The sequence below is a fragment of the Neolamprologus multifasciatus genome, chromosome 7, assembly GCF_963576455.1.
Source record: "Neolamprologus multifasciatus chromosome 7, fNeoMul1.2, whole genome shotgun sequence".
Lineage (NCBI taxonomy): Eukaryota > Metazoa > Chordata > Actinopteri > Cichliformes > Cichlidae > Neolamprologus > Neolamprologus multifasciatus.
In genome coordinates, this window is record NC_140445.1 from 2,839,997 (window position 1) to 2,863,030 (window position 23,034).

The window sequence follows — 23,034 nt, forward strand, 5'->3', positions numbered from 1 at the left end:
GTATCATTCAGAAAGCGGAGGAGGAGCTGTACTCGTCTTCCAGCCAGCTGAAGAAGAAGCAGGCAGAGCTGGGCGAACCCTTCCTGTACGACACGCACAGCAACCTTCAGCGATCCTCCCTGGCTCAGCCCACCAACAACCTCATCAGGAAGGGCAGCACTGGTGAAAATCCAAGGTAAGTCTGAAAAGTGCAGGAATACTCTAGCAGCGACAGTCTATTCACGGAAAGGACCCCGTTCGTCCGCTGCTGTCGTCTTTGGGTCTTTTGCCAAGCTTAGTGATATTTTGGTTGATTTTGCTGCCGCTAACATGCCGCCTATCTATCAAACTAACTTCATTGCCGTCAGCGGATGGCCTGCTTCACTTCAGTTGAGGTCCTTAGGCTGCCACAGCTTCCAAATTTCAGTGGCGAGCTCAGAATAAACTGATTAGGAAATTCCATCCATAAAACAGCTTTTTGGTGGATTATCTAATTTGCATTTCATGGTGCATACTGCACTATGTACATATACTGCAATATGTACATATACTGCAATATGTACATATTGCAGTATATGTACATATACTGCACTATGTACATATACTGCACTATGTACATATACTGCAATATGTACATATACTGCAGTATGTGTGCATATACTGCAGTATGTGTGCATATACTGCAATATGTGTGCATATACTGCAGTATGTGTGCATATACTGCAATATGTGTGCATATACTGCAATATGTGTGCATATACTGCAATATGTGTGCATATACTGCAATATGTGACAACTGATTTGTGATACTTGTTACTCTCTGCTCTCAATCTGTCCGTCTTTCTCTCCAGGTCAAAGGAAAAGAAGATAAACAACAGTAAATTTTACTCCTGAGGACTCATTTGTCTAACCTGTGTGAGCAGCAGGCTTCAAATCTACTATCAATGTTTGCTATGGGAGCTGTGATCTGGAAGAGCTTTTTTTTTTGCCATCTTTCCACCGAAGATGGCAGCATTCCAGTATCCCGAATGGTTTTCTATTTATTTAAGATTGGGGAAAAAAAATAGTTCCTAACATTTTGGAGTTTTTGAAATATGGAATTGCTGGAGGAAATGTAAGAGGCCATTACAACGGTCCAAGTAGCCAGCATCGTGCTTGATATGTTTGCATTCAGTCTGTTATCAAACTGCATCGTGTTACACTGATGGTATTTATTTTTAATTAAAGAGCGGAGTCTGAAACAATGACGATTTGACTGCAGTGGCTGTTCGGCTGCCAGGGAGCTTGTGTTTAATTCATTTTAGTCATTTTGAATGTGTTTTTTTTGCTGTGCAGTTTTACCAGTGTGACGTTTTTCTTCACAATGTTTGTTTGATATGGAAATCCGATCTGTAATCTCATGCAGTGAGTGTTTCCTCTATTTAATATGAAGGCAGATTGTGGTTATAGCTGTCCCAGAATTCCTCTGACTTCCTCATGAATCGAGTCAATAAAGTATGCTTGGTGAACGACATTCTTTATCTGTATTTATTGCATTGTTTTCTGCTCCACTGCATTTTAAAGTAGGCTGCAGGGACAGCAGTAGGCCAAACGCTTGAAGTGAGGAGCGTAGAGAGACCTCGAACAAAAGAGCAAGTCCTCCATCAAACACTGGGGAAATAATTACCTGTAAGTTTGCTCACTTACAATTTTTAACAAAACATATTCCATAAAGGAATATACTTCAGCCTATGGATCTCCAGCTTCTCTGGAGATTCGTGGCTGAAGTACAGTATGGAGCAATATGGAAGTAATGAGCCAACCCAGGTAGACAAGAGCAGTGCAGCTAAACCAATGACAGATGCATCTACTGAGCATGAAGAGTGTGGCTGGACTCGAGACAGAGAACGAGTCCCCAGCTCGTCTCAACACAGGAGATGTTTGCAACACTGCCCTGTGCTCCATCTCCACTACCCAGTGGCGGTCCTAGCCTGTTTGGCGCCCCGGGCGAACACTCCCTCTGTTCTCATTCGTCATACAATGAGAACAGGAAGAATCAACAATTGACAATGACTAATTAATATTAAAATCTGTGTTTGGAGTTTAGTCTGTTACTGTTGCCATTTTTACCATTTCTTTTTGGAGCAACTGTAACGCACATAATTTCCTTAGGGATTAATAAAGTATTCTGATTATGATTGTTTCAGGATGACCTGCCATTATCCAATCACACATCTGCTTACCTGCATCTTTTGCTCGTTTCTCCTCCTCTTCTTTTTTTTTTTCTAAACTGAGCACCTGATGGATTTGAACTTTTCTTGTCCATCTTACATTGGTTTTAATTTTGCACTCCAGTATGAACACAAATCCCCCAACTCTTGGATCACCACAACATAACCTAATAAACCTACACGTTAGTTCACAGATTCACTTTGTCTAAGGTTTATTTCTGGGATTTCACACAACCCAGGATTCATATCATGAATACATAATGGGCTTGGATTTACAACATTATAAATGAAATGTGCTCTATTTGGAAGCAGCAGGTCTTCCTCCCCTTTTGACAGGTTGTGTGTGAGACTTTAAATCATCAAACTGTAAATTATAAATTTTAAATTGTTATTGAGTCCTAAAGTGTATATTTATTTTCTTACTCTTCTTATATTTATTGTTTGTTTACTTGCACTGCTGTAACTGGAGCCTCGTCGTCTCGTCTCTCTATAAACTGGACTGTCTGTAGCGGAGATGACAATAAAGTTTACTTTGACTTCAGCAGCGAGCAGGCGCACCGAGGGCTCTCGCGCTCACTTTTCGTGTACAGAATTTCGAAAAATCATCGGTGCAAATTATAAGTCTGTATCATGATGTCTGGTGTTTGTTGTTTTGTTTTTATTTTGTTTTATTTTGCGAGTTGGTTATTAGATGCTGCTTCAGCCAGCCAGAGAATCCCCCGCCGCCCCGCCCTCTCCTCCCTGTGCCGCAAGCAGCAGGCGCACCTCGCAAACGGAGGGCGCCCTTACCCCCAGTAAATGGGTGATAGAAAACCGATCGGTGCCTGTACCATTCCCAATATGCGCTGGCTGACGTCGGGGCAGCATGAGTATGAGCAAATTTTTTTTTTTGCCGATGCCCGTGATGCCGCCCCCACCACGATGCCGCCCCGGGCAACCGCCCGTGTCGCCTGTATCAAAAACCGCTACTGCCACTACCAGCATCACTGAAACCACTACTGCTCTACAACCACTTGGGTATAAGATCAAGGATGCAAGCAGAGGAAGACAAAGGCTGGAAAGACGTTGATGCGAGTTGCAGAAGGGTGTCAAAATGAGGTACAGCGAGATGTCCATAACACAGGCTCTAGATGCTACCAAACAAAGGCTGCAAGCGCTGAGAAAAAGGCTGAAGAGATATACCAGAGAAGAATAAATGGGCTTCTGGCAAACCTCTGTGGGGTCCAGGTATCATCTCATGCAAGCAGCAGTGACTCTGACTCCAGCTAAATGAGAAGAAACTGTCCAAAAAGACGAGGGAAACGTGTCCTCCACCATTACACTGATATAATAACACGAAGAAAAGAAAAAACACACCCGGTTGATAACATATTCACAGACAATTTATTTTTGATTGAAATTATTTCACATCATAGTTGTTATTTTCCTGTTGAAGATCTTTTGTATTTTTATTACAACAGCCACAGAGCAGCAGCAGCAATAATAATAATAACTCGGCAGGAGAAGCAGATCAATGCGACCGAAAGACTGAAAAAGAGAGAGAAACATGACGGGCGCCCCTTTTCCAGCTGCCAACAAAATGATTTTACTACAAGGAATGGGAAATAAAGTTGAAGTAGTTGCATTTTTTTTTCAGTCTGTCAGGTTTGTCTGACCCTGTTCCTTCCATAACAGTTAAGACTCGAGCACAGCTGTACATGACGCAGGTGTGGTAGAAACTTTACAAAAAAAATGGGTTTTTTTATTTAAAAAAGGTGACAGATGAACGGGGAGGAAAGCTCAGTGAGCTCCACAGGAAACAGGAGAGACGGTACTTTTCAACCAGCACATGTTCTATAGTAACACTTAAAAAATAAAAGAAAGAAACATAATAATAATCTCAACATGCTGGACCCCAGGCTCATAGTTTGGACAAGTCAACGTGGCCCAAAACAGCCCACTGTGGGAAATGTGCTCATCTGCTTTCACGCCAAGTTTGATGAATTACCTCTGGGATTAAGGGTGAAGCTACAGCCAAGCTCGTTACCTCAGCCAGTTTCCCTGCTATTACAGTCTCTGGAGGAAAAAGATCCTACGTTGCACTGAAGCTCAGTGTTGTGTTGCAGGTTGCTTGTAGCCTAAAAGCTGCATCACAATCTGGAGACCACCGGGTGATGTTTGTTTTCCTGCTTTATCTTATTTTAATAGCATTAGTCGTGCACTTTGTAACAACCCCCATAAAGGCCACAAGCACACTGTTCTAGCAACAAGGATGTTTAACCTCCTAGGACCTGGCGTCCACATATGTGGACATCATATTTTGGGTTATTTAGACTAAATACTAAATTTTGCTCTACAAGGGCCTGATATCCACTTACAAGGACGTTATACGGCTACTGTTCTATCAAAACTTTAAACTAATATCCTCATTTGTGGCTCTGATTTTTCTTAGAAACAAAATCAGGTAAAAATTGGGCCCCAATCTGCCCAAATATCAAAGAGAAATTAAAAATGCTGCTGTGGAAGAGTTCAGGTCTTAGGAGGTTAAAATAATAGCGTAGCTGGAGTTTTGATCCATTTAGACTTCTTCCCCCGTCCTTTGTGTGCCTTGGAAGCAGCGCGAGAAAACCCTTCTAGTCTGTTTTAGCTCCTCCCCCCTCCAGCATGACATCATAAAGACCCTAGACCAGAAAAAAGCACATACCTCATTATCTGAAACTCTGTATTGGAAGGACTATTTTACCTTTCGATAAAGTCAAGGTAACCATTTCTCCTGATACGCCGAGCTAACCAGCCGATGGCTGTGGCTTCACGTCAACCAGATAAACGTGATATCAGGATCTTATATCAGGATTCTTCACGTCACTCTTAAAATAGAGTCAAACCGTTCATCCTTCGAAACCATCGGGGATAAAAACAGCTGCAGTAAAATCAGACTGAATCATCGGTTCGCTGATGTGTGGAATCACCAACTTTATTTAATATGATCACAGTCAGCGTCCACATACGATACGATTCGTGGTATAAAAAATGGCCATCGTTTAAATGATTAAATCTCGGCTTCAGTCCAAAGGCGCCAAGTGTTGTTGGCCGTTTTAGAAAATCAACATGAACAAAGCTTTAACCGCCTCAGACAGCAGGCTCATGGGTAGATCCTGGCTACGACCAATCACAAAACAGCCGGATGGGATCTCTCCATTTCAGTCCTCAACCTGGTGAGATAGTGATCAAACCCTTTATGGTATTCTTACAAAACAAAATTACAAAATAACGCAAAAACATATCCGATGACGCGGCAACGTTTACGTGCAAAAAACCTTAAAACAACAAAAACACCGGAAACAAATGTTTGATTAAAGTGATCGAATGAGAGAAACATAAAATATAACACGCATTGAAAACAGGTTTTTTTAGATTACAGAGCACTTTGTGTGAAAAGAAGAAAAACAAAAACCACACACACATTAAGATGAAGGCAACAACAGCCGAAGAAGAGGCTGAGAGAAAAACAAAGGAGATGAAGAAGGGCGAGGATTCAAAAATGGTTCAAAGAGAGAAAGGAAGAAGACGACTATATACACTCATATGTACATCATACAGGATATGAAAAAAGAGCACGATGTCCTAAAGCTAGACCCGAAGATGGCCGTACACAAACCGCACCTACAGGCCAAACAGAAACCTGTCGTGGCACCCAATAAATAGGAAACAAAGCGCTTCGTAGCGGACGGCGTCCTGTCCTCTGATTCAACAAGCATCTGGAGCGTCGCCCAGGTCGACACGAATAAATAAAATGGATGGATGCAGTTGCGCTTGCCTTGAGTTTCCAAGACAAATCCGCCCAAACCACGCGCACACGGGGAGATCGATTCTGACAGACTTGCAGTGTGTCAGGGCAGTTACCACATCGTATGAAACGCTGCCACAACAAACAGGCAACACTTTGAGGGAATGTACACAGGCAAATAGAAGGTGCCCCACCCTCCCCGATTACTCGTCCCTTATTGTGATCGAATATGTACAAGAATTTTGTCCCATCCTCTGATAAGAATTAGCCTAAAAATGTCATCCACGTGATATGGCGTAATATAAATACAGCAGAGTGATTCAAAACAGGTCGTGGGAACAGGTAAAAAGACAAGTGACTCATCCGCCAGAGGCACTGCGACTCCTCCAATCAGAAAAGGGGGTCGGAGAGGCAAACGGCGTCAAGGGGGGCGACACCACGCTCAGGTTTGCCTCAAAAAAACAAAGCAGAGTAAAGACGTTTGGCGAGTTCTTTGCTTCAAACGCATCCCAAAGCACCTGCACGGCGGGGACCAAAAACGAGAGCAAAGGGGGGATATGAAAATATACAACTCTCAGCTGGTGATGGGTCTGGTTTAAACAGGTCCGATTTCAGAAGTCCACTCTGAAGTTTGCCACCGCGGCTTTGGTACACGGACGTCCATGTGCGGTGCCGATCTGCGAGGGCTTCTTGGATAATGCGATGCAAAAAACCCAAATAGCTGTGTAATTTGATACCTCCCAACGAAATCCAGGAAAGACAATGTGTCAGAGGTTTTAAAGACAACTTATAAATATCAGTCAGTCCCAGACCACCCAGCTACTGCTACACAACTGTCCTATTAAATAGAAACAGGAGAGCTTCAGCACGCACACTGAAGGCAATTTAAAAAGGACCACATATTGCCATCACCCTTGACATTCCTGCAGAGGTCCCAAAATGTCATCGTTGGGGAGGTGATGGGGAGGGAGGTGGGCATCTCCTTATGTTTTCTATAGAAAGACACAATATATGAAAGCACAGATGTCTGGAAAAATATGTTAATTCAAGTTGATAAAAACCGTTTTTGTTTTCTTTTTCTCCTTCTCGCGAGTTGTACATGAGGAGTAGGCACAGTCTTCTTTTCTCTGAGGTAGCACCTCATTTTCCCAGTGAAAGATTGGAAAAGGCCGGAATTTGATCCTGAAAACTGACAGCGAAGAGAGAGCGAGGACTCGATGACAGTTGACCGCGTCCGTCGGGAGAGCTACATCGTGGATCGGATCAAAGACGAACTGGAAGGCGAGCTGCTGCGTCCAGCCTTCGTTCCATGAGGGGCAAACGCCAGCGAGAGGCTCCGGGGAGGTGGAGCCTTCCTCGATTCGGGATTTCATTATGAGGTGCACACGCAGAGAGGGAAAAAAAAAAAAAAGAGTGATTATAAAAACTGAGAGACTACGTATGAAAGGACGGGGCAAAGGGTACGGACAGAGAGCAGGGTTCCAGTATTTCAGTACATCGGGTCCTCTCGTTCTCTGATGTCGTTTGTAAAGAAAACACAAAAAAACAACAAGGGCCTTCGAGGTAAGAGGAGCGACGAGTTTCACAAAGTTCCTTCCCGGTGACGGTGTCACTTTGTGGGATCGGTGATGAAACAGGTGACGGCTCCTCCTCATAGCAAGCGTCTAATCAGACGGGGTGATCCTCAGGCCGGGTGATGATAGGGTTCCTGGTGTGATGATGGCGTCGATGTAATGTGTGTGTGAGCTTGTGTGCAGTGTGTGATCGTGTGCAGTGTGTGTCTCGGCATGTAAAGGGGCTGCTGAAAGCTCGGCCGATCACCATGCTTCAGTGTACCGAACATCAACATCCTTCAGGTTAGGCAGTTTGGCCTGGAGAGGAACACAAACAACATACACTTCAGTTGAGATCAGTTTTATTTAAACAGCAACAAATTCAAACAGGCGCTTTAAATTATAAGATAAAGGTCCAATAATAAAGAAAGAACCCCAACAATCAAACGACTCTCCTATGAGCAAGCACTTGACAACAGTGGGAAGGAAAAACTCCCTTTTAACAGGAAGAAACCTCCAGCAGAACCAGGCTCATGGAGGGATTTCATTCATAACTGTGCTTAAAGATTCAGTGGAGGGTATACAATAACTAACTAAAGCACCAAACAACTGATGGAGATGCACTGATGTGTTGCATGAAAAACACCAGCAGAGAGCAGTCTTTAATAGCGATAAGTGCAGCTGAGCTCAGAGAGCTGTGAAACACGGAAACAGGAAGTAGTACACTAACTATTTTACTACTGTTTGTCAATATTTTAGCTTTAGTCCCAGTGATAAAGGTGAGTCAGCAACATCGACAAAGCTGTGTTTAAGCTCCTTAGCATGCACAACAACAACGCAAGCCCAGGCATGTCTGAGAGCGAGAGCTACCTAAACACCCTTCAAGGCAGCACAATCACTGGCAAGAAAACTGTTCCTACAAGAGCAGACTGAACGAGAAACACTCAGTGCATCACGAGAAGCCCAGCAGCCTAGTGCTGTGCAGCAAAGGGAGGATTGAGGGTCACCAGAACCACAAGTAAGTCCGCAGTGTGAGAGGGAAGTGCTCTAATGGAGTGATACGGTACGACGAAGTCTTTAAGATAAGACGGGGCCTGAATATTCAAGACCTTGTATGTGATGAGAAGGATTTTACGTCACTCTGAGACAGGATGGTTCTAATTTTAGAGATACTGTGCAAGTGGAAGAAAGCAGTCCTACATGTTTGTTTAATATGTGCATTGAAGGAAATTGGAGAAAGGACAGAACACACTAAGCTCCTTAGCATGCACAACAACAACGCAAGCCCAGGCATGTCTGAGAGCGAGAGCTACCTAAACACCCTTCAAGGCAGCACAATCACTGGCAAGAAAACTGTTCCTACAAGAGGTGAAAACAACTCGTTTCACCACTGGTGACAAAAACACACTGCTGAGTACAGCCAGGCTATGAAGGCACACGAGGAGGAGATGCTAGCAGCTGCTGATGCGCTGCCCAAAAGTAAACAAATGACCCCTCCGAGCATTGTTAGTGCTCGCGAGCTGCACTCCATGTGAGAGGAAGAATAAACAGTGGATGGGAATTTCTGGTGCAGTTACATAGTGGAAAAGCAGAGCTTTAAGCAGCTGGTTAAAAAGCTCAGCCAAGAATCAAAATCAAAATATTCCTCAGATTCAGTTTTATTATGTGACGATACTGCCTCGACCGCCTCGAGGGATTGTGCAGCTTAATGTTAAATGATCTAATTGACTTTAGCTGTCAGTAAAGCACAGTTTTAGCCATCGTGGGGTCAGGTGTTGGTGGCTTTCATTTAGCATTAGGTGCCACACAGAAACAGAACAGCAGAAACCTTTAAAGAACCTTTAACACTGACTGAATTACCTTGAGGTCCTCGTATGTGTCTGCTGTGAGCTTGGTGCTGTTCATGTTCAGGCTGCACAGACTCTTCATGGCTGAAACAGACATTTGCACTTAGAGTTGACACACACACACTATCAAGGACATTCACTGTGTCATAAAAATGCTTCCTATGCAAGATGTCTTACAACTGAGCGCCAGGAGACCCGCATCAGTGACGGGAGTCTCACACAGGTTCAGAACCTGAAGGCAGGCCAGATGCTCGGATAACAACCTCAGTCCTGCATCCCCAAACTGAAGCATGGAACAAAGCAAGGAAAGGGCAGCTGTTAGGCATCTGTAGACTCATAGACGGTCATGATTTTCTTGTGCAGCTGTTTGTGTTGGGTCCGTTTACCTGTGTGGACCAGAGGTTGAGCTGTTTGAGTGAAGGCAGCTTGATGAGCTGCTCAGCACAGGCACTGGTGACATTGGTGAAAGCCAGGCTCAGGTTCTCCAAGTTCCCAAAAGAACCTGAACTGAGCAGGCGGGCCAGGTCCGCATCCTAGAGAGGTGATGACAGGTTATTGTAAGAGTCAAATCAAGAGTTTTGCGTCTTTTCCAAGACTGTGTCAGCAGTGCAATCTCACCGTGGACTTGGAGGGCAGAGTCAGCCGGGTAGGGCCTCCTTTTCTTTGCTGAGGAGAAAATAGAAAGAAAGATGGCGTCTGAGCTTGAGGCCTTGCAGGAATCGTTGCTAACAGTAGATGGCACGTGTGAGCAGCTGCAGGCGTTTCCCACTGAGGCGTCTCTGAGCACCTCGTGTTTAATTTCAGCAATAAGATGCTTTAAAAATGCTTCCCATCCTGCTTCAGTTAGAACCACTGATAAAAACTTATTCTCCTACGTAACATAAACGTGGTGTTTCTGTTGGCCTGCACAGCAATGACCTGCTGATGACATTAAGTTCTGCGTCATCAATTGGGAGACAGATTATTACGTTTTAATCTTAAACGGCAGCACATTTTGTTTTAGCTCTATTCTCATTTTATTCAATTATGTAACACTGCATTTCGAGTTTATTGAGAGATAACGGTGTACCGCTGTAATCAGCTGGCCTTTTAAATAGGAGGCGAGATAAGTTTTGGGATATAGACTTGTTTATTTGAATTGCAAATAAATGGAGTCTACATATCGGCATAAATGACGTATGTTAAGCAAATATTAGATAAATGTGTTGTTTTATCGCTTATTTTAACAGAACTATGACAGCAGTAACAAGCAGACGCTTTTTTTTAATATAAAGTTGTTAATTTTACAGATTTAGACTGCTTTGCTTCCATAACATGCCATCTTTTTCAGATTTTTAAATATAAAATGTGTGTTGTGTAAATCGTCTCAGGAAATGTAGTGACATTCATATCAAATATATACTAAAAAACACAAACTTTTATAATTGGAGGAGAGTACAAGAGTCTAAACTTTACTGTGAATTTGAAAAGTGTGTGACAACCATACATTGTAAGCACACTGGCAGTTTCACATGCATGTACTTTCTGCAGATTCTAGCTATCATCAGGTTCTCCTAACACGCGTCTCTGCTGCTGCTCTGAAGGAAGAAAAAACGACAACCTCCAAAGATTTTTAGAGTAAACGGCAGGATTTTACATCCAAACGTGTTCATACACATAATATTTGACACGTGGATGCGTGTAAATGCACCTTATGTCTTCCTTTTGTCCCTAATGTGTGCATGACCTCTCACACTGTCAACAACCAGCACAGTGTGTTAGAATTGCAGACTGACAATTATCTACAGCCAGGTCACATGCGTTACTGACGACACATGAATTTGCGGTAATGAGAAGCTGGTGACTTTATTTTTCCGTGCGCCGGCTGCAGGCCTCGGCGCTCCTACTAAATAATGAGAGCGAGAGGTGGAACTCACCAGCTCTTTGAGCTCTCTCTGTCGGTCGCAGAGCTGCTCGTACATGCGGAGCCCCACCTGGGTGCTCTCCAGGGTGGAGATGATCTGCAGCTGGGTGTCTTTATTTTCAATGATGTTGTACTCCAGCATCAGACACAGGATCTGGAAACATGTCGTGCACAAGTTAAAGCTGCTGATGTACTGAAACACCAGAACATGTGGTCAAAGGAGCTGCAAAGAAAAGCGTCTGGACTTCTTTAAGTTACTTGAAGACGTTTCACCTTCATCCTGGATGACTGAGAACCTTCACAGACACCAGAACATGTGATGAAACCAACACGTAGTGCAGCCCAGTGTTGGTAAATGGATTTTCTACTCTTAATCTCCTCAACCTGACTCACACAAAATTCACACAAGTACTTTTTTCTATGTCTAAGACTCACATTCACCCTCCAATTAATCCTTTTAGAGCAGCTTGGCGTCCAGCATGTTGTCCAAGGATACTTTGGCATGCAGACTGGAGCAGCCAGTGATCGAACCACCAATTAGTCAATGACCTAAACTACCTCCTGAGCTACAGCCATGCCAGAAAGTAATAATAAACTCCCAAACTGCACATGGGTGGACTAAACAGAGACTAAGGTGAGAATAAAATGACCAGAATGCCATGCAAAACGACCGCAAAGAGTCAAAATGTCCAGAATAATGAAATGATCAGAAAGAGAGATGTGGAGAAATGAACAAAAACAAGACAATATAGCAATAAATACTCATTTTAAAAGAAGAAATGATTCAAACGAGACTGGAAACATCCACATAAAGAGGTAAAGTGACTTAAAAGTGAGACAGATATGGCCACAGTGTGGCCAAAAAAAAGTTACTAGAGTGAGGAAACAACTGGAAAGTGAGGCTGAGGAGCAACAAACCAAATGTGATGCAGAAAATCTATAAAGTGATAAAGAATAAAACAAAATCTGTACACAAACTACTGCGGTGACACTAACTGACCACAAACAAAAACAAAGAGATAAAAAATGGCCTCAGAAATGTGGTCAAAAGTGTCCACCAAGAGACAGAGACATGAGCAGGATGACCAGAATGTGAAAACGTACAACCAGAAAGTGATAAATTACAGAGATGTGTTGAGATAAGACCAAAAACACCCCACAGTGACCCAAAGAATCCACAAAAAGACACAAAACTGCAAAATGTGTATATATTTAGGATTGCAGGACATAATTCATGGTTATAAGGTAGAAAGATTGAAAATCATCCACCTCCACCATGGTTTGGTTTCCACGGAGGGCCAGCAGCATGCAGGGGCCCAGCTTGTTCTCAGCCAGAGAGAGGAGGAACTTCTTGGTCTTATAGCAGGAGCCCATCAGGATATGAACCTGGAGGAGGAAGAGCAGGAGGTGGGTCACGTTACAGTTCAGCATGACTGTGTCGATGCTTACGTGTGCGCATGTGTGTTCATACACTCACCATACTGGCAAAGAGCTCTCCGTCGTCATCACAGGCCACGCCTCCTGGACTGTAGAGCTGGAACCAGCCATCTTTCCCTGAACGCACGCTGAGCAGGCAGGAGTGGACCTGGAGAGCACACATACAGGGTGACTCTCCTTTCTTAGGCTTAAAGCAGAGATCAACCTGAACACACACACACACACACCTCCTGCCGAGGGTCCTCTGCAAACCTCTGAATGACATATTTCAGCTCCCTGTTTAGAGACAGAAATATCAAAGGTCAGTTTGTTTGAAAGCTCGACTTCACCTCGTTTATCAGGAGCACGTCTCGGTTACTTACTTTGTGAATTTGGCGTGTGCAAGAGCCCTGCAGAGAAGACAGAGACATGTGAGGTGTTACAGCCTTAAGTACAGGAACGCATTTCTAAATGCAGCGTGACTCAGAGCTGATCTTTACGGCACATCCGTGCCTTTCTGGAAGCTGACGTCACGTCTGCGCTCTCTCTAACGGCGATGTAAAGCTGCTGACACAGAGGCATGGTGTTACTTTGTGTTGGTGGATACGGTCCACATGCAGAGGGAGTGCAGAGCTCATTAGGACTTTCCCTGCACGCGTACGCATGTCTTCTATGAACTGTTTGTTATCGGCGATTCCCAAATGGCGTGCCGAGACACCGTGATGAGCTGGGAGATGAATCCAGGGATTCTGGGACAACTGTGCATTTTTGTTACAATGCACAACTGCACAGAAAGTCATGAATGAATTACTTGACTCAGTGTGAGCTTCGCACTCGTTTCCTCTATAAAAATATGCCACAGGCTCTGCAGAGTGGATCCGATTCTTGTGAGGAGCCAATGACAACCAGAGACCATCTGTAAAAGATGGATCATAGCTACTGAACGCCCCCCCCACTGTTGTCATAACAATGCAACCATGGGTGGAAAGTACAGGGAAGACACGGAGGGCCATTTTTCTAGGAAAAACCATGTTGGTGCTCATCAGTGCGTCGCTGTAAATATACAAGCGCAGTAAAGAGAAAGCACAAACTTTCTATTGGAAGATTTTTACATATCGACACTTAATAAATGATCTAATCCTTAACGGGTCTTAAAATGAGGAAAGTACATCCAAGAAAACCTGACATGTTACACTGTGCCAGCATGTGTTAAACAAAATCGAATTCAAATGCTTTAGTAATGTAGTAATGTAATCGTTTTCTGCGATGTAGCTTTGCAAGCCTGAGCTATGCTGCCGTGTTCTTCAGAGAGAAGAGGCGTTCTCCTGCCTTCCAAAGAAGCCCTACTTATTCAATTAACTGTATTTTAACCTTTTATCTTAACCTTTGAAGATTGCCTTGACTTTTTTGTCATGAATCTTTCTCACTGTACAACAATGGATTACAGATTGTTTGGAAACGGCCTTATAACTTTCTGAGATTGATGCACAGCAACTGTTGCTCCTCTGAGATGAGCGCTGATGTCTTTCCTCCTTGGCGTTGTGTTAACACACACCTGACCGCTCCAGAACTGCAAACTGCCGATACCTCTGCTTTAATGGAGCCTTAATCAAGTGCATCTGATGTCCTGATACATAAATCCTTACAACTGACAGTCTTTTCTTGTAGCCATGACGATAATTAGCTGGTGCACAATAACGTGGAATGCACCGAAAGCTCGTGTTTACATATTTGTTCGTTTTTACAGCATAAAACATCCCGTTTCCACCTTATTCAACAGATTTCACAGAGAATGTTTCGTTCTCATCTCAGTCATGTCTGTGACTGCCAGACGGCCACAAACATTCACTCGGCTCAAGGATGAACGATTAGATCTTGGCGGTCAAAGATAAAGGTCGCTGTGACCTCGCAAAACATGTTTAGGCTAGCAGTAAAGAATTTCGATGCTGGTCGCTGAAAAGTGTCGAGTGGAAAGAAGCGTCACTGGTTAACCAAACAGCTTCTGTTGCTTCGTTTGCCTATCAGAGAAGCTTTGGCTGGCAGATCGCGGCGTTTCCAGACGTTTTGAAACGGCGGGAGCACGAAAACAAAGCAAGAAGATCCCACAGTGAAGCAGTTCAAATATCATTTAAAAAGTATTATTTAAAAATACTTCATATAGCTATTAAAAAAACATTATTGGTGTAGTATGGGATGATAATTATGGAATCATTAACGTGTGAATAACAACTTGTCGTGTGTTAATTAGTCCTCTGCATGCATATGCTTCTCACTTTGTACGAGATGACTCACTCTGTCCAAAGCTAAAGGCTTCTGGGGAATATTGTTGCTTTTCCTAATGACGCCTGAAGACATCAGCCAGGTAACAGTGGCGCAGGTGGGTTCCCCAGTTAACCAAACAACAAGTTGTTGTCTAGTTGCCATTAATGAAGCTCGGGATCAGGCAGCCAATTACAAAGACAGCTCTGGGCTACTTATGCCTAACAACAGCGGGCTCGCTGGGGGTAGGAATCCGCCCCCCACCCTAGTCTGCGATCCTTTGGGAAGCACGGTAATGTACCTCACCACGTCAGCAGTGACACCCCCGCGGGTCCTCATCAGAAATATGTGCACAGCCTGAGAGACAGCGACAGCGAGTCTGTGGGGACTGGCTTGTTTTTGCAACCAGGCTCTAGTGGCCACAACAGGAACTGCAGCTTTTGTCGGGCTTCCGCACAGCTTCAGTTTCAGCCCCAGAGGCACACGTTTGGTTTTAATTGACGTTCCCACAGCAGGAACCCCAAATTCTCTGCTGTTTGGAGCAGTCCCCAGCGCTCTGTGTAGTGCAGCGGCCCCCACCGGTCTGTGAGTCGTTTGGTACCGGGCCGCGACAGTTGAGGCTCCGGTGTGAAATTTATGGTTTTCAGCGTTTTTACCGTTAACTCGGTTTGCCTGGGTCTTTCCCGTGTTGTGGTTGTGCGTCTTATTTTGAAAGAAATATTTACGCGTTACCATAGCGACCAGAGAGGAGGATGTTACTCTGAATGTCGTTGGTGCATTTTCAGGAGGACGCTGCTAATAAAGTTACACAATTACACAGTGAATTCACTTTTATTATTATATTTACAAAATCCCACAGTTTTTGTCTCGGTCGTATCGTTTTATGTTGTTGTATTTATCTGTGGCACCTTAAAGAACCGCAGGTTCAGTGGCCTCCACGAACACAAGGTGCTTTTTGGTCAAAGGAGCTTGCAAAGAAAAGCGTCTGGACTTCTTCAAGTTACTTGAAGACGTTTCACCTTCATCCGAGAAGCTTCTTCAGTTCTAAGGTCAAATGGTGGAGAGTCCCAGATATAAACCTAGTGGGAGTTTCCCCCCACAGAGGGACAAAAGGACCCCTGATGATCCTCTAATTGCCTGAGCCAAGATAAGGTGGGGCCAGGTTTCACAATGAACTCACCCGAAACTCTGGCTGATTGGGACCCACACCCAGTTCCACACCTTGGCTCAGGCGATTAGAGGATCATCAGGGGGTCCTTTTGTCCCTCTGTGGGGGGAAACTCCCACTAGGTTTATATCTGGGACTCTCCACCATTTGACCTTAGAACTGAAGAAGCTTCTCGGATGAAGGTGAAACGTCTTCAAGTAACTTAAAGAAGTCCAGACGCTTTTCTTTCCAAGCTCCTTAGACTACGATGACCTGGATGACTGAGAACCTTCACAGACAAGGTGCTTTTTGGTCTTTCATCATCAATAACATAAATTATATTGTCCAGCATTCTAACTCATACAATACTTTTTGATAGTTCGACACATTTTTAATAAGAAAAAGATGTTTTTTGGAGATTTTTCTCTAAATCCGAGTTCTGTCCTTTTTTGTCTTGGTCATTCAGATTAAGATGAATGACTGGATGAGAGAGTGAATGTGAATATGTGAAAACAGAGGAAAAATGAAAGCTCTGGTACGAAAAGGTTTGGTATCTGAAGGCAAAGTGATGGTGGGTGTTTTCATCTCTACTTTCAAGATTAGGCTTCAAACTTTCCTTTTTGCTAAAGCATATAGTTAGGGCTGGACCAGGTGACCCTGAATCCTCCCTTAGTTATGCTGCAATAGACGTAGGCTGCCGGGGGATTCCCATGATGCATTGAGTTTTTCCTTTCCAGTCACCTTTCTCACTCACTATGTGTTAACAGACCTCTCTGCATTGAATCATATCTGTTATTAATCTCTGTCTCTCTTCCACAGCATGTCTTTATCCCGTCTTCCTTCTCTCACCCCAACCAATCACAGCAGATGGCCCCGCCCCTCCCTGAGCCTGGTTCTGCCGGAGGTTTCTTCCTGTTAAAAGGGAGTTTTTCCTTCCCACTGTCGCCAAAGTGCTGCTCATAGGGGGTCATATGATTGTTGGGCTTTTCTCTGTATCTATGAAGCGCCTTGAGGCGACTTTTGTTGTGATTTGGCGCTATATAAATAAAACTGAATTGAATTGAATTGAATCAAACTGGATACTAAAGTTGCTTTAATCTGCTGAAATGTGTCTACGCTGTCTTACCATCGCTAATTCCACACATTTAGCCCCACTCAGCTAATATGTGTTTATGAATGGAGCCTGTTCAAACCATTGGGTGACATCATGGTGGTTTTATCTGTTTTTTTAAATTTGCATATCCTATTATATTTGCAGCGTGCAACATATGCTACATTATCTATGATGAACACTCACTCTTTAGGGAAGGGGATGGGCTGCAGCAGGCTGGCCAGAGCAGGTCTCCAGTCGTCATAGTCTGACCTACAGCAACAGTCACAAAGCAAGAACGCAGAGTCAGTGTCACCCTGCCAACCCGGAGAAAAATGGTTTTGGCGTGCTACGGCACTGACGCATTAACTCACAGCATCTTGAGGATGAGAGCGAAGCAGCCCAGCACTCGGTCAGCCTGCGCCGGCAGCTGGATGGAGAGCGTGTTGACGGCCGGGCTGACCAGCAGACAGTCGATGAGGTTGGGTTCGCTGTCGCCCCTCGTCGGCCCGCCCTTCCGCTTGGTGTTTGCCGAATTGTTGTTCCGCTCTAGCTCCACCAGGATCTCGCTGGAGTTGACGACGGAGGGAGGAGGAGAGAGCGGCAGGGAGGACGTCGGAGAGGAGATGGGGATGGTTGGAGCCACGGGGTTAGTGGGGGCTGGGGGAGGTGGCTGAGGAGGACTGGGGGTGGTAGAGAGCGGTAGGATGGTGGCGGGAGGTGGCGTCGGGGGTTCGGGCCGCAGCAGGCGTAGCGGCATCGGGGGTTTGCGGTCGTTCTGCTGTTGACAGCCGTTTCGGATTTCCTTCAGGCTGGGGGAGTTGTCCCGACTGCAACGAGCAAGAGAGGAAAACATCGGTCATGCTGGAGAGCGTGCATGAAAAAGCGTAAGCACAGATGAGAGACGCAGGTGAGGCGTAGCTGGAGGCAGAAGCGAGGTTTCCTGGAGTGACAGCTCCTTCGTGGGTTAGCGCTTTGGAAAAAGTGGCTCCTCTCGGGGGTGAACAGCGCTAAAGGGATGGTGATAATGAGCTGAGAGGGCCCTGAAAGCACCGAAGAGTCCAGATGGGGAACACCAGAAAGACACATTTCAAAAAATAGTTCTAAAATAAATAAAAACCAAAATGCTGATGTTGAATGTTAAATCCACACACCAACGGCTGATGCCACAGCATCCATAAGCAATGAGCTGCATTTAATAAGAAGCAAAACTGGAAACTGCAAGAACCCAACAAACCTCAGGTTATTCTTCTTAATAAACATAATCAGCTTATGTATTTAATTACTTTCCATTTATTCTTTTGTATATAATTGCTCATGTATTTCTGTGGCACTCTGGAACATTGCAGATTAGTTTAGGGCTATAAATGGCATAATGTGGTCTGATGATCGAAACAGTTACCGTCTGCTTTCCTGGTAACATCTGCAAATTGGTGTTTGTATCGTTTCCTTCATATTAGTCCTACAAGATGTGGGAAATTACCAGTCATGTGTTTGTCTAATCAATGACAACGTGAAGGCAAACAACAGAATAACTTCTGCGGGAGCAGCAGCAGAAAGGAGCCTTAGAAGCAATGCTGTGCAGTGAGCTTTCTCTAGTATAAAGAGTGCAAAGTGAAAACTCTGAGATGATGGAACGACAAGTGTAAGTGGAAAGAAGAGAAGGACGGATGTGAAGGTGGTAAGACGAGTAAGCGTTTATGAAATGAGTGCGGTTCAGGGAAAAGACGAGAAGCAGAAGAAGAAGCAGATGCTGTTTGCGTGTGGATATGGGCGTCACTGACCTGTTGATGAACTCCTCATAACAGGAATAAATGGCAGCCAGACACACTGCCACCAGGTTTGGCAGGACACGTGGGTGAGGGCACTGGCCCGTGGGCCCGTGCATGCTGCAAAACAAACGTGCAGGTCAGAGGACGACTTGCAACTTCTCTAAATCCAGTGTGAGTCTAACGATACCCGTCTACATGTACTACATGGTAACTGTGCACGAGCTTTCTGGGGGTACAGCCTCACCTGCACTTAAACAAAACACTGTATACTTGAATTTGGATCTTGAGTTTGGATTCGGGAGACAGACACTATCTCTACTTTTAAGATTAGGCTTCAAACTTTCCTTTTTGCTAAAGCATATAGTTAGGGCTGGACCAGGTGACCCTGAATCCTCCCTTAGTTATGCTGCAATAGATGTAGGCTGCCGGGGGATTCCCATGATGCATTGAGTTTTTCCTTTCCAGTCACCTTTCTCACTCACTATGTATTAACAGACCTCTCTGCATTGAATCATATCTGTTATTAACCTCTGTCTCTCTTCCACAGCATGTCTTTATCCTGTCTTCCTTCTCTCACCCCAACCAATCACAGCAGATGGCCCCGCCCCTCCCTGAGCCTGGTTCTGCTGGAGGTTTCTTCCTGTTAAAAGGGAGTTTTTCCTTCCCACTGTCGCCAAAGTGCTGCTCATAGGGGGTCATATGATTGTTGGGTTTTTCTCTGTATCTATGAAGCGACTTGAGGCGACTTTTGTTGTGATTTGGCGCTATATAAATAAAATTGAATTGAATTGAATTGAATTGAATTGAATTGAATTGAATTGAATTGAATTGAATTGAATTGAATTCTTTAGGAATGCCAGTCACTAACCTGTAAAGGATAGCTAGGAATGCTAGCGGGCTACACCTGCCACACTGGAGATGATAAGGACAAGACGATGACAGTGTTAGCTCAGAAATGCTACCGATTTAGCTCAAAATACTAGTCGGCAGTTCCAGGAAGTGTAGAGGTTGGTAAAAGTGAGTGGCTTGTGTCACGCAGTGAGGAGAAAGGTCACGCTGGCCTGCTGGCCTACCGCTCTTTGGTTTTCACACAGATTCAGTTCCTCCTTGCGTACGGGAAATATCTGCAGTGTGCTGCATTTTCTCCAATGGCCTTTGGCTTCAAATTATATTCACTTCCTCTTGGATTGTGAATCATTCAAATAAAAAACAAATGTGCTACTTATGTGTTATTATATTGTCTATTATGAGATTTCAAAGAGCTTGCAGAGTGAGGATATACGTTGGTGCCCAGTTCCTACCACGAGGACAAGCGGACAAGAAACACACACCTCACACACTCTACATACAGCGTCATCAAACTCGATGTTATATTATTGATAAAATAAATACAATCTGATGGTTTGGCAACATTTTTCTCTTTTTCTTAAACTTTCATCTCAATAAAGCTCAGCTGAACACGCGGCCTCTCCTCAGGCTCGCCGTAGCCTCACTTCTGGTTTCCAGTAGACTGCTCTGGCATGTTTACCCAGTATTGAAGGCAATGCCCCAAAAACGTTTTCCCCCCCTTTTTAAACATCCTGCCATCCTGACCGCGAGCTACAGCTGTGGCAATTAAATCCCACCTCACCGCATCTTTAAATACAGGCTGTAGCCTGAATTATTGAGTCACGGATTACAGATTTATAGCAGCACATGCTCACCTGTGAATAAACTTCTTGACCACCTCCATTCCACCGTTGAGCTCATTAAGAGCCAGGATGTACTCCTGAGTGAAGAGACGCAGACGAGGGCACTTCCCGAAATCCTGGCAGCAACAGCCAAAAGCAGAGTTGGGAATGTATCATCCGAAATAGAAAATTGAATGATGAATAAAGGATATGCAGAAATAAATTAGCTACTGCATACAGATTACAGCTCTCGTGCTCTTTCTACTTAATCACCATTTCTATCTATTACTTAAGTTGCTGCTCATGAACCTGAACCAAGGCCTTGTACAGGACTTTATGGACACTTGTGGGAACTTTACATGGCAATTTATTCATTCGTGTGTTTTAAATTCTCACAGAACTGAAGACAGCAGACGGATTTAAACTCTCTCATTGAGCAAAATGCGCATGGTCATCCACTGAGATCAGGTTTTTCCAGTGGAAGCAGTGAAAACCACAGAGAACAAAGTACTTTAACCTTTTAACATTTACAAAGTCTGAAATATGTTTCTGCCTGCATGGAAACGCTTCTGCAGAAACCCTTAATTTGAAAGCTAACGGTCTCTGAGGGATTTCTCTTTCACCAATTTAGCGTGACGTCAAAACACAGCAACCCTAACCTTAGATGGGTCACAGATGATCTGGTGGGTGATACGACGTTAAATTACAACACAGCACCAAACAGCTAACAGAAAGCTGCCAGGGTTAAGACGCCACAGGAATGTGGCGTTTGCAGCCAAAAACACAAAACTGCCTCCAATAAACAGTCATCAAAAGGAGAGGTGGGCTACGTGGAACCAGTGACGATTTTTACAGCAGATCTATCGTTGCTGGGAATTACTGGTCTTGCAAAATCTTCTGCTTCCTAAAAAATTACTTTAAGAAGTCTAAGATAAAAATGGCGCTGTGCAGAAAAGCTCGTCCGATCTCACCATGTTGTGTTTGAGGATTCTCTGAACCACAGGAGTGAACACTTCGATCACAACGCTCGACCGCGGCCGCTCCCGACAGTGCTGCGACACACAAGATCGACGGGCGTCAAAAAGGAAGCGCTTTGAATCATTTGCAATATTTACGACAGAAGAAACGCGTTCGGCATCCGACGCGCAAGAGCTCACCTTACAGAAGAACTCGCACAGATCAGGTGGAGGGTGGTTGTTTTCCAGAAGAGGAGCGATGGCCTGCACAAACACACATGTACACACACAAACGCACACATACAGGTGACTGTTTCCATATCATATCTCTTATTTACACAGGCCCAGAGCAGGCAGAATGTACCTGATGCTGTCAGGTGAAGGAGCTGTGTGAAAACAGGCCACAGGTGAGCTACACAAACACTGCAATTTCCCTAAGCGTCAAGCTCCCCCTGCTCTGCCCAGTTACCACCGCGTGGGTATCGACCGCCACGGTCGAAAACACACAAATAAAAAAAAGTAGCATAAAGAGAGACGCAGGGACAATCTATATTCTTCAGTTTAACGAGCAAAGCGACTGAAGCTTGTTAATGATTAATAAACTCAGTTTAGTTTAGTGCACAGTGACAGCAAACTTACCACGATGATGTTTTCATGATCCTGAGGACTGAGGTTTGAGTTCTGCAAAGGAAAAAAATCAAAAATAAGGAACTAATTACGAGTACGGAGTTAACGATGGAAACGCTCCGCCTTAAAGGAAACGACATCATCACAGCAATGTCACGCAACACGAGTGAGTGTGCTACCTCAGCCAGCAGGGTGGAGATGATGTGCAGCGGAGCTTGGTGGATGGATTCATCCTGCAGCGGTGAGGTCAGAGCCATGTCCACCAGCGCTCTGATCTCCTTCAGCGCCACATCCCAGCGACTCGGGTTGTTTAGGACCTTGCGATACTTGTAGATCTTTTTCTGCAGGAGAAACGACGCGATGAACAGCTGAGCACCGGCCCAAAGGCTGCGGGACTGCACATAACACATCAGGGTGCTGCGTTTGTGTCTGTTTGCACAGGTATTTGCCTTTGGAGGGCCTGGGAAAACTGCTTGTGTACAATGCTCCAACAAAGACAAAACAGCCACATTAATGTTCAGTTTCACTTCAGCTTTTTCTACATTTGAACTTCGCTCTTCTGCAACTTATTGACCCACTACAGCACAAGCAACACACCCCACAGATTAGGGATGCACCGATACCGATACTGGTATCGGGTATCGGGGCCGATACTGTAAAATGTGTGTGTACTCATACTCGTAAAAGTTAACCGATACCATGAACCGATACCAACTTATTTCATTAATCAGAGGGTGGCTTGTCATTTCTGTTGTAGTTTTTTAGATTGGCCACTAGGGGGCCAATTATTATTTTATTTATTATTTTTATCGTTTTTAATGTTCAGTTTCACTTCAGCT

The 23,034-nt window shown here is 44.4% G+C and overlaps 2 protein-coding genes and 1 long non-coding RNA gene across 4 annotated transcripts in view; 2 read left to right on the top strand and 1 right to left on the bottom strand.

The window, feature by feature from the left end:
* Window positions 1–7,402, top strand: part of plcg2 (phospholipase C, gamma 2) — a 68,217-nt gene extending 60,815 nt beyond the window's left edge. For both annotated transcript variants that reach the window (XM_085168625.1, XM_085168626.1), the window contains exons 32-34: window positions 12–175; window positions 831–1,935; window positions 3,171–7,402. In XM_085168625.1, coding sequence (XP_085024751.1) covers window positions 12–175; window positions 831–873 — 207 coding nt within the window. In that variant the 3' untranslated portion in view covers window positions 874–1,935; window positions 3,171–7,402. The remainder of the gene's footprint in view (window positions 1–11; window positions 176–830; window positions 1,936–3,170) is intronic.
* cmip (c-Maf inducing protein) overlaps window positions 3,554–23,034 on the bottom strand; it is a 44,440-nt gene continuing 24,959 nt past the window's right edge. The window contains exons 5-22 of the mRNA XM_085168627.1: window positions 22,375–22,536; window positions 22,208–22,249; window positions 21,770–21,832; window positions 21,584–21,664; window positions 20,646–20,749; window positions 18,955–19,059; window positions 17,545–18,000; window positions 17,378–17,443; window positions 13,058–13,084; window positions 12,923–12,971; window positions 12,736–12,843; window positions 12,528–12,644; window positions 11,272–11,412; window positions 9,974–10,021; window positions 9,742–9,888; window positions 9,533–9,638; window positions 9,369–9,439; window positions 3,554–7,826 (exon numbers count right to left, since the gene is read on the bottom strand). Coding sequence (XP_085024753.1) covers window positions 7,773–7,826; window positions 9,369–9,439; window positions 9,533–9,638; window positions 9,742–9,888; window positions 9,974–10,021; window positions 11,272–11,412; window positions 12,528–12,644; window positions 12,736–12,843; window positions 12,923–12,971; window positions 13,058–13,084; window positions 17,378–17,443; window positions 17,545–18,000; window positions 18,955–19,059; window positions 20,646–20,749; window positions 21,584–21,664; window positions 21,770–21,832; window positions 22,208–22,249; window positions 22,375–22,536 — 1,947 coding nt within the window. The 3' untranslated portion in view covers window positions 3,554–7,772. The remainder of the gene's footprint in view (window positions 7,827–9,368; window positions 9,440–9,532; window positions 9,639–9,741; window positions 9,889–9,973; window positions 10,022–11,271; window positions 11,413–12,527; window positions 12,645–12,735; window positions 12,844–12,922; window positions 12,972–13,057; window positions 13,085–17,377; window positions 17,444–17,544; window positions 18,001–18,954; window positions 19,060–20,645; window positions 20,750–21,583; window positions 21,665–21,769; window positions 21,833–22,207; window positions 22,250–22,374; window positions 22,537–23,034) is intronic.
* Window positions 11,412–13,180, top strand: LOC146513465 (uncharacterized). Its single transcript, XR_014875381.1, has 2 exons — window positions 11,412–12,090; window positions 12,135–13,180. It is a non-coding gene; the product is annotated as an uncharacterized LOC146513465 (long non-coding RNA).